A 10,585-nucleotide genomic window follows, 5' to 3' on the forward strand; every position below is an offset into this window, starting at 1 on the left:
AATCTCTCTCTCTATCTATCTATCTATCTACTTTGTTACCTACTACCTACTTTGGTATTTCTTGAATATTCATTATTTTATCACTTCCAAACTTGTCACTGTCACTTCATTCTTTTATTCATATGGAATGTGAACAAATTCAAATGTGACATTGTCTATTTTTAAAAATACATTTTTGCTAAAGGCTAGGCCAACTGTCTTCACGGCACAAAAATGCAATAATACTATGCTTATCCATTTGTGTTCTACGTCACTATTTCTATGTCTAAATAAAAAGCCCAGTTTGTTTAGTGATGTCATTATAACTAAAGAGAGCTAAAGAGAAATCAGGACTATTCAGAGAATGCAATGGTTAATGTTACATGTTAATTATTGTGCTTCAGTGGTTGCATTTCTTGTGTTCTCATGGCACACCCAAAGCTTTGTTTCTATGCTCCTGTATTACATCATTTAGGTTAAACGTACTTGATCTGATTTTTATTAGCTTTGGCTTGTGGTTAAACAAATAACATAACAAGATTTTTAACATGTCCAGCACCAGAAGAAACTCAGAAACTCTATCAAGTTGTTGTCAGTCTGCATGAACTGACCGGTTCTCTATTACTCAACATCCCATTTAAATGCAATCTGATTTCAGAGTCCATTCAGTGTAATTCTACATATAATATTACATTAAAATACAGAAGAAAATAGAGGCTAACTGTAGAAATTAGCTTTATCTTTATAATGACCAATCCATAAGATATCAGACCTTATCAATGACATATGCCTCGAAAAAGGTCAAGATTACTAATAGAGACATATATGAAGTTTTGTATCTTTCATTATGACGGCAGCAACATATATAGCTTTGATTACTGAAGAGATTGTTTTGAAAATGAAAAATTAATCGGTAACACCTAACTTACCTCGACATTTCCTTGTGCGATCAGAGTCCAAGAAAAACTGAAAGTCACGCTTAATATGAATCAGTGACCTTGCTATTTAACGCCCGTAATATTGTCAGAAGCGAAATATATATTTAAAATAACTAAAACATAATTCACCGAGAAAGACAATACACATACACGCGCGAATCACACCACAGCGGAACCATTTACAGGAAGAGATCGTGAACAAATTCCCGTGACACCACCCGGAAGTGACACGGACGTCAATAAGAAGCAGACACAGGCAACAGTGTGTAACGCAGCACAGTTCATCCCTCTTTTAATCTTTTAAAACAAAAATACAACATGTCTTCGGATTTTGAAGCGTACGAGCAGGACTTTGGCACTCTCACCGCGGAAATAACCAACAAAATTGGAAGAATACCCAAACTAGCCGGTGGTAAGTAGCTGGTAAATGAGTTACTAGCAATTCATTCATGTCAGGAAGACATAAACAAATAATTTAATGATTCATTCCTTCTGTTGGTGTGTCTGGTTGGTATATTATTTAGAAACGTCCCATATCATTTGTCAAATGGGCTATGGTTTCGTGACGGTCATGGTGTCAGATATCCAGTGTGTCGGAGTCTCCAGTGATGTGTGAGGATACAGGATTTGGGTGACAGATCTTGGATGTCATGTTCTGTTCGTTGGAGTTAAAGAGTTGGCTGAAGTAGAGAAGAATACAAGTTTGGAGCTCACAGCATTAAACAGCACACAGTACAAACAATATACAGTGAGACAGAGATGCAAGATACTATTTTGACACCCTGTCTGTGATGTTGACATTATTATAATTGACAACGACAGCTGTCATTTTTATGGGGTTAATTGTATTCATTATTCTCTACTGTGAAATAGACTAAACATAAAATGTCATTATTCCCAAGCTGCTGTTATGAACATAACACAACAACAATAAATTCCTAAAGACTTGAATCCAGTAGGTCAGAAATCTTTTACATATTTCAGGCCAAGGGTTGAGAGATGGGACATATTGTGTAAGAATTAGTGTTGCATTTCAAGCCCGACTGTCTAACATTTCCATAGTATCAGATTGTATTTACTCTGACACTTTATTAGGATGATTACATTAGTCATATACTTCTGCATTTTATTATATTATTGAGGAACAATAATATATTTAGCTAAACTTGTGTCATGACTCTTCAGGACTTGTCACGTGGTCCTTCAGAAATCATTTTTGATATGCTGATTTGGTGTGCAAGAAATATTTCTTACTACTGTCAATGTTTTTTGTTATCTAATATTTTTGTGGAAACCGTGAAACACTACTATTAAAAATACCAAGTGCACATTAAAATGATCAAAAATGACAGTGAAGATTTCTAACTATTTCAAATAACTATTTCACTGAACTTTCTATTCATCAAGAATTCTTAAAAAGATGTATCCCCATTTCCTCAAAAATATTAAGTAGCAAAAACGTCTTAATAATTGAGGACCAATACAAACTGATTAGGGATATGCCGGTATCAAATTTTCATGTTGCGATTAATTGCTAATGCTTTTATCACGGTATGCGGTATTATCACGATATTTACATTTAGTTTTTAAAAAGTGCTGTCATAATACAGTATAACAGGTTTAATAACATTTTTCTTATAACAAAAATAACTGAACATTTAGCAATAAAGCAATACAGAAAAATGTATAAAGTCAAAAGTTTTACACAGATTAAAGTGCAAAAGAACTATAAAGACCAATAGGTATCACTTTACAATAAGACCTCATTAGTTAACCTTAATGCATTAACATTCACAATGAGCAATAGCTACATTTGCTACAGAAATTATTAATCTTTGTTTAAAAAATACAAGTCATAGTTCATGTTAGCTCATTAAATAACACAGTTGCAACTTTCGATTTTAACAACCTGTTATTAAATATTGGAATACCTAAGATTAATGAATGTTCAGAAGAATTTTCATTGGCAGTTTATGTTAACTAATGAATTAACTAATGTTAACTAATGAAGCCCTAATGTAAAGTGTGACCGAACAATAAAGAATCAAAACACTTTCAAACAATATCTAGGGCATGTTGTAGTCCAGATTAAAATGTAAAAAAAAGTTTGAAAATAAATAGCCTATTAAGTCTAAATATTTAAGTATTTGGCGCTGTGATGAACATCATAGCAAATACACAAATCTGAATGGCTATTTAAATAATTTAAACATGATTCAGAAACAGGAAGTAGTGCAGCTGCTTTGTTTACAGGGTTTCCGGGGTAAAGGCTGCATTTAAATGAATGATTATATTATTATTATTATCATTTCTGCAGTTTAGCGCCATCTGCTGTCAGAGAGTGAAAGTGCGCTTTCATCCAGAGCGTCTCTCACATGCTCCGCCATGTGCTTCTCGTCCGCGCTTGTTTACATCAGAGTGCGCACGCGTCTTTCACGCAGCATACAGCGGTGTTGTGCATTTTGACCAGTTGATGGGAAAAGTATTCTTCAAATGCATTCAAAATTCGGAATAATTTGTAATATATAATTATTCACGGTATTTAGAAGTGCCCATGATAACAATATCGTGCATATTCATTACCGTGATATATCGCATTACCGAATACCGGCACAAGTCTAAAACTGATACTAATTGAGCAAAAAATCAGCATATTAGAATGATTTCTGAAGGATCATGTGACACTGAAGACTGGAGTAATGATGCTGAAAGTTCAGGTGGTCCCCTGCAGTACCGCCATGGAGCCCCTTAGATGTCGTGGACCCCTGTTGTATACTAGGTCAGCATAGATGCTGTATACTGTATCACATAGAAATGTACACAGGGGCACTTTGTCAAAATTTCTATGCTAAAGATGGACACTGGACAGTTTAATCACAATGTTAAAAATGTGCTCCAGCTGGGACCCTTCAGGATTGCAGGTGGTCATAAGTCTACTTCTGCATCTGTAAAGCTACTGCTGCTTTACTTGTTATGAGCATTTAATTTCTCAGATCAGATGAATACGTTGCCATGGGGACGATGCTATGAGATAAGTGTGATGTTGGATAGGTGAGAGAACGCGTGTTTATAAAGAATGTTCTTTCCAGTCATAACAGTGTCCCAGAAGCCCATAAGAAATATGTTCCATGCTCTTAGGGTCTGTCTGATATTATTTGGCTGAATGGTAGGACGATAGCAGAGGTTTGTATGAACAGATAACAAAAGAAAGCAGAAAATAAAACATCTGAAATCAAGAATAGAATGAAATATAAACCTGTGTAATATTTATTCCTTTTATATATTTTGCACAGCAGATGAACTATATACGTATACCCTACACTATTCAAATGTTTGGGGTTGGTAAGATTTTTTTAAAATGGGTAACACTTTTAGGGACCAGTTCTCACTATTAGTTACACAATAGTTGCTTATTAGCATGCTTATTACTAGCATATTTGCTGTTTTTTACTTGGGCTGCACGATAAATCGCATGCGGTATTTAACGCGCATCTTGTCAGAAAGCCGGTTCTGTAATCAGCGGTAAATCTCCATCACGTGCGTGCTTTCACATTGAGCAGCATTAACTACACAGAGCCGTTGTTCACTGCCGAGCTGCGCAAAAAATCGCGCGAATATGAAGGTGGTTTTGCGCAGCTCGTCAGTGAACAACGGCTCTGTGTAGTTAATGCTGCTCAATTAAAATATTGTTAAATATCGCATGCGATTTATCGTGCAACCCTAAAAGCACATATTACTGCCTTATTCTGTATGACCATATTTTATATCCCTTAATCCTACCCCATACCTAAACTTAACAATTACTTTACTAACTATTAATAAGCAGCAAATTAGGAGTTGTAGTTAATAGTGAGAATTGGTCCCCAAACTAAAGTGTGACCATTAAATATTTTTGACACGTCTCTTATGCTCACTAAGGCTTGATGCATTTGATCAAAAATACAATAAACAGTAATATTGTGAAATATTATTGCAATTTTAAAACTGATTTCTATTTTGATGTATTTTAAAATAGAATATATTCCTGTGATGGCAAAGCTGAATTTTCAGCATCATTACTCCAGTCTTATTTTTCACATGATCCTTCAAAGATCATTCTAATATGCTGGTTTGGTGCTCAAACATTTCTTATATTATCAATGTTTAAAACAGTTTTTCTTAATATTTTTGTGGAAATTTTTATTTTTTTTTCACGAATAAATGGAAATGAATAAAACGTTCAAAATGTTATTTTTGATTAATTTAATGCTTTCTTGCTGAATAAAAGCATTAATTTCTTACTTTCCTAATCTTATGGCCCAAACTTTTGAACATTAGTGTACATTGTCCTGCTGTGCAATGATGGCATTTTTAAAGCATAAACCTCTTTCCTTACTGCCTGTATGTGTTGATTTTTTTTAGAGCACTCTTGCTAATTGGCTTATGTCTTGATATTTTGATACTTCCTTGTAATAAATGTTTAACTATTATGTTTTTAAATTTATTTCTTGAGTTCACATAACAAATTTAAAGAGACAAAATTTCTTAATGTATTTGTTTGAAATGCTCTGAGATGTCTGATACAACTGTATGGCCGAGAGCAATGTCAACGTTCGCTTGAGTTTATTGTTTTCAGTGTTTCTCTATGCTTGTTTGCCCTTTTTGAACTGTTCAGGGAAGCAAAAGTGCGGTATTGCTAGATATGGTCTATCCTCTGGAAATTCTCCTCAGGATGCTTTTGAAGTCGATACAACTTTTTGTTTTACTCATGTTGTGAACTTCAGAAATGCAGTTCAGTTTCAGTTCAAAATCCAATACATAAAATTAATTCAAGATCTTGTTCTGACTTTGCAGTATTGAAACTAAAAGTCAGTGAAAGGCAATGAAAGGTTACTTTCATACAGACTTGTGACTTTTAATGTAAATGATTGCTTTCAGTCAGTATTAAACCTCAGAGGTCTGGTCTCATAATAACCGAATAACCTGATATACTCGCTCGGTGCTTCTATTGTACGTCAACAAAAGGTGAGAAGGATTAATCACTTATTCAAAATCGTACAGCAGCGTGTGCTCAGTTCGGTAAGCGCTGTCAAACAATTGCAACGTGATTGGCTTTTCTTTGCATTATTTAAGCATATTGAAAAGAATGAGAATGTGTAATGTGGTGAATTGTTGAAGCTTAAATTGCTTCTTCAGAGCTTGGCAGAAACAAACAGTGTGTCATCAGACCGGCCCACCACCAGCTGCTAAGTGTATTTAAATAAGTCCACTGAATATGAACAAAGCCATAAGCAAAGCATACTCATTAGTGATGGCCAAACCTTCCTCAGTGTTGCCAGAGGAGTTCGGCTCTTGAATTCAAACCACAATTATGCCCATAAAAAAATCGACTTTTCTCTTTCCTAGGTACACAAATTTGCTTGCGACCAACAATGGCTTCAACAAAGCGGCTTATGCTGTTGTTCTCATGGCATTGTGCAGTGTCACATGTGTAGAAACATTGATAAAGACCAGTGGATAGATGTAATGCCCTTGGCTATTTATTTTTTTTCGCTCAACAAACCGCATTCATTCACTTGAGAATCTCCAAGATGTTTTGTTTTGTTGAACAGTGCAAAACTTGTAGTTGCGAAACATGAATTTGAAAATAATGCAAGGCCTTGCTCCATTAAACATAAATGTGCGTGTTTTTTTTTAGGTAGATTTGCACAAAGAGAAAGAGCTTTCAGTCACACACAATGAAAAATTGAGAAGAGATGCAAAGATGCGTCTACAAGTCGAACTTTTCTCAGTGCAACGCTTTGCCCAAAGAGCACCTGACCTTGTGGTACTGCCCCATGTACCTGCAATAGTGAGATATATATTTCAACCTGCCTTATGCCAGGGGTGAATAGAGAGGCCCCAGTGTTTGCTCACCTTGTAGAGAATCGCCCCTGGCTGTTTACACTGTGTGGGCTGTGAGGTTGCACACGGATTTTAAAAATGGATTGATGACCACCAAAAGACATTGGAAAGCCAAAGGGCAAAACAGAAGTTCACTTTAGTTTCCAGATTATTGACAGCTTCCCGTTTGATATCGCTTGATGTTTTTTTTTCTTCATGATTAGTGCTATCGCTTGACATGGTTTGATATGCTTCGCTGGTCTTGTTTGATCAGTAGATATACTGATGTTCTTTCACAGGGTTATTTATTTATAGCGTGCTTCTATCATTACAAAATTCGTATTATAAATGAATAGTTCTGGTTCTGGATGCTAACTGGTCAAGACAACATTTCAGCTGTACTAAAATATGTGGTGTTGTAACAGATATTAAGTTAGGGACTATAATGTAAAAACAATGTGTGTATATATGTATATAATTTAATAAAAATATTACAATTTAAAATAAGTGTTTTCTATTTTTATATATTTTGACGTAATTTATTGGCAAAGCTGCATTTTCAGCAGCTATTATTATAGCTATTATGCTGATTTGGTGCTCAAGAAACATTTCGTATTATTATGAAAACAGTTATGCTGCTTAATATTTTTTGGAAACCATGATACTTTTTTTTAGTATTGTATGGTAGGCCTGTCACGATAACAAGTTTTTGTTCTGCGATATATTGCCCCAGAAATAACTGCGATAAGCGATATTATTGTCATTTTAAAGACCATTTTATGCCACTGAATATATAATCATAATGTAACAGCATAATAATGCAAGAAGGCCTACACACTTCCAAATGACAACAAACTTTTAATTTTTAAGAATATTTAGATCATGGAAATTACAAAAAAGAAAAATGCACAAAGAACTTGTATGGAGATTTTTCCATCTACAGATTTTTCCCTGACCTTCTCTGTAAATTAAGGGTGCACGCTATTGCTGAAAAACACAATCACTACTTAGCAGTCAGATGTCCGTATGCACAAAGGCACAGGTCCCTAAACAAGGCCATTTCTTCAGATAAAACTTTTTTTGTAGAAGCGTTTTTAAAATTTGAACTAGCACCTCATGACTACACCACGTTATGTACGAGAAGCTGCAAAAGACACAGGCGCAGGTGGAATGTAAAAAACACGGTGACATTAATTTTTAAGTAAATATAATGGGCAATATATTGCGTCACCAAAAATTATTGAGGTCATGTACATATTGCGCGATAAGTCGATATATTGATTATTGCGACAGGCCTAGTATGGTGAATAGAAAGTTCAAAAGAACAGCTTTTATTTGAAATGGAAATCTTTTGTAACATTATTATACATGTCTTTACTGTCACTTTTGATCAGTTTATTGAATCCTTGTTGAATAAATATATTAATTTCTTTCAAAAAATCATACATACCCAAAACTAATTATTTTTGATATTTTATTTTATTTTATTATTTTTTATTTTATTTTATTATTCTTTAATTATTTTCAATCAAATACTATAATGCACTGATGCCTAAAATTGCTTGTAGCATAAAAGCAGTTTATGTTAGTGTGTTTTATTTTTTTATTATTATTTTTGTTATTTATTTATTTATTTTTATTTTTTAACAAAGTAGTATAGATTTATAATATTGCTGTCATTCATTTTTTAGCATTTTGTGCGGTTCCTAACAACACCCCCAAGATTACAGCCTCTCTTATTTTTAGAAAAAGCTTGATGAACATGCTTGGAGAGTTAGATACAATGTACAGCATGTCCAAATGAACATTAGTGAGGTGATGTAGATACAAATTATGAAAGGGAAATTTGGTCATGCTCTATACTTTGGTCTGGCTCTTACCAGTGGATAAAACCAATACAACCTCATTCTAGTCGTTCCGAGTGGGTGGCAGAACGGCAGAGTTTGGCGGAGCTGACATCGCTCTCCTCTTTTGAGTTGCCAAGAGGCGTCTCTGCGCTTCTTCACGAACTAACAAAGGCGTTTACACGTGGAAAAATAAGACACATCAAATATGGATCTTTGTGCGTTGAGAATGTGTAAATATATCTTCAAATGCAGGCTTGTTTTTATTTGCTCCCTTGTTGGGAGTCGGGCTGTTGTCATGAAGCACAGCTACTCCATCCACTGATCAATATGTTTTCCTCTTTTTCTCTTTCAGAGGAGAAGACACAGCTGGTTCTAAATGTCGACAAACAGCTTGAAGAAGTCAGAGAGTTGGTGGGTCTTTGATCAGTAATTTCCACTCACTCGTTTTCTAAATAATGAATTTGGAAAAATTTCCCCCCTGCATAAACAACACCTGCAATGTCGCTGGTGACATGAGACACTCTTCATCTTGCTGAAAGCTGCTCGGTGCTAACGGTGTGATCACATCCACATAATGCGCTTTTTAAGTGACACTGCGCGACACATTTCACGCCATTATTGGGGGAAGGCGCCGTGGCAGGTGCCGAAAGGAGGGATGTGTGTTGCATGTAAATTGTCCCATCATGTCATGTTGATTGGACAGTGTAAATCAGCGGGGCCCTTTTGTGCACGCCGGTTTGCTCACATGTGACACGGACACATGTCGTAGTTGTCAGAGCTCAACCGCGCCAGAGGTTTTAATGAAGCCGCACCTCCTAACATGACTTGATTTGCCGGGTGCCTGAATCGATGCCTCTGCGCTGCCTCCGGTTGACAGTAAACTAGCTAGACAGTTGAATTGTTTTGTATCAAAATGGTATGCGAAGTAGTTTGATTGTTTACACTGAATTTAATTGATGTTTCTAGCTCGAACAGATGGACCTGGAGGTTCGAGAGATCCCTATTCAGAGCCGAGGCATGTACAACAGCCGTCTGAAGAGCTACAAGCAAGAGATGGAGAAACTTGAGAAAGATTTTGTGAGTATTAAAAACGTCCTTATACCAAGCAAAGCATTATAAATGCTTTGTTTGGTATAAGAAGAAAGAGGCCAATGGAAGTATTCACACAATGCGCATGTATTGCGTGAGTACTTTCATTGGCCTCTTTCTTCTTCACATAAACACACGCACATACACACGTGGTCTGAAGCTTGGTTCTTCAACTCAAAACCCACCGAAGGTCGTTGACATTTCCACTGTGGTTAATTCAGAGTGTATTTTTTGCAACTACCACTTGGGCCAAGGAGGGCAGGCCTGTATTTTTTGCCAGATGTCCTTGTTTAGTTATTCATAACTTTACCTGCCCATGAAGAATCCACCCCACACACATCAAACCTTAATGAGACGCTTTTCCTCTGAAGCCAAAATTTTCCTTTGCTTGTTTTACATCACCATGTTTGTCTTTCTTACTGTCATATTGTAATAGGCCTATTCAAATACACAGCTTTTTGTTTTCTCTGAGGTGGGCACATTTACGTTATACTGGATAAGAAGAGGATAAACTACACAATAAACAAACTTTGATTCTTTAATATTTGGAATATGAGGTGTTGGCCTTGCCCTTGTGAATTTCTGAGACCAGGTTAATATACTACATTCCCTGTTTCTAGTAAACCCTCTTGTGTTTTAGTAATAATATAAATATAAATTTATATTCATATATTTGTGTATACTGATATATCTCAGTATATATATTTTGTTTCTTAGAATGTTATTTTTTAAAATCACATTCATCATATGTTATCCTTCCACTTTATTCAATTGCATAAATATTTCTTTTGAAGTTGTAAATAAAACCGTGTGTGTGTGTATGCATATATATATATATATATATATATATATATATACACATACATATAC

The 10,585-nt window shown here is 35.3% G+C and overlaps 2 protein-coding genes across 5 annotated transcripts in view; one reads left to right on the top strand and one right to left on the bottom strand.

Moving 5' to 3' along the window:
- The window catches only part of LOC107755527 (palmitoyltransferase ZDHHC6-like), an 8,483-nt gene extending 7,397 nt beyond the window's left edge, over positions 1-1,086 (bottom strand). The window contains exon 1 of one of the 2 annotated variants that reach the window (XM_016572345.1): positions 909-1,086. The gene's annotated coding sequence lies outside the window, so the exon portion shown is untranslated. The remainder of the gene's footprint in view (positions 1-908) is intronic. The other variant, XM_016572344.1, reaches the window with a different exon arrangement.
- A 39-nt stretch (positions 1,087-1,125) lies between these two features.
- The window catches only part of vti1a (vesicle transport through interaction with t-SNAREs 1A), a 134,713-nt gene continuing 125,253 nt past the window's right edge, over positions 1,126-10,585 (top strand). Inside the window, exons 1-3 of one of the 3 annotated variants that reach the window (XM_016572349.1) lie at positions 1,126-1,329; positions 8,979-9,037; positions 9,593-9,703. In XM_016572349.1, coding sequence (XP_016427835.1) covers positions 1,236-1,329; positions 8,979-9,037; positions 9,593-9,703 — 264 coding nt within the window. In that variant the 5' untranslated portion in view covers positions 1,126-1,235. The remainder of the gene's footprint in view (positions 1,330-8,978; positions 9,038-9,592; positions 9,704-10,585) is intronic. The other 2 variants (XM_016572346.1, XM_016572347.1) reach the window with 2 other exon arrangements.

The sequence above is a fragment of the Sinocyclocheilus rhinocerous genome, unplaced genomic scaffold (genome assembly GCF_001515625.1).
Source record: "Sinocyclocheilus rhinocerous isolate Xijiao unplaced genomic scaffold, SAMN03320098_v1.1 scaffold140, whole genome shotgun sequence".
In the NCBI taxonomy this organism is placed as follows: Eukaryota; Metazoa; Chordata; class Actinopteri; order Cypriniformes; family Cyprinidae; genus Sinocyclocheilus; species Sinocyclocheilus rhinocerous.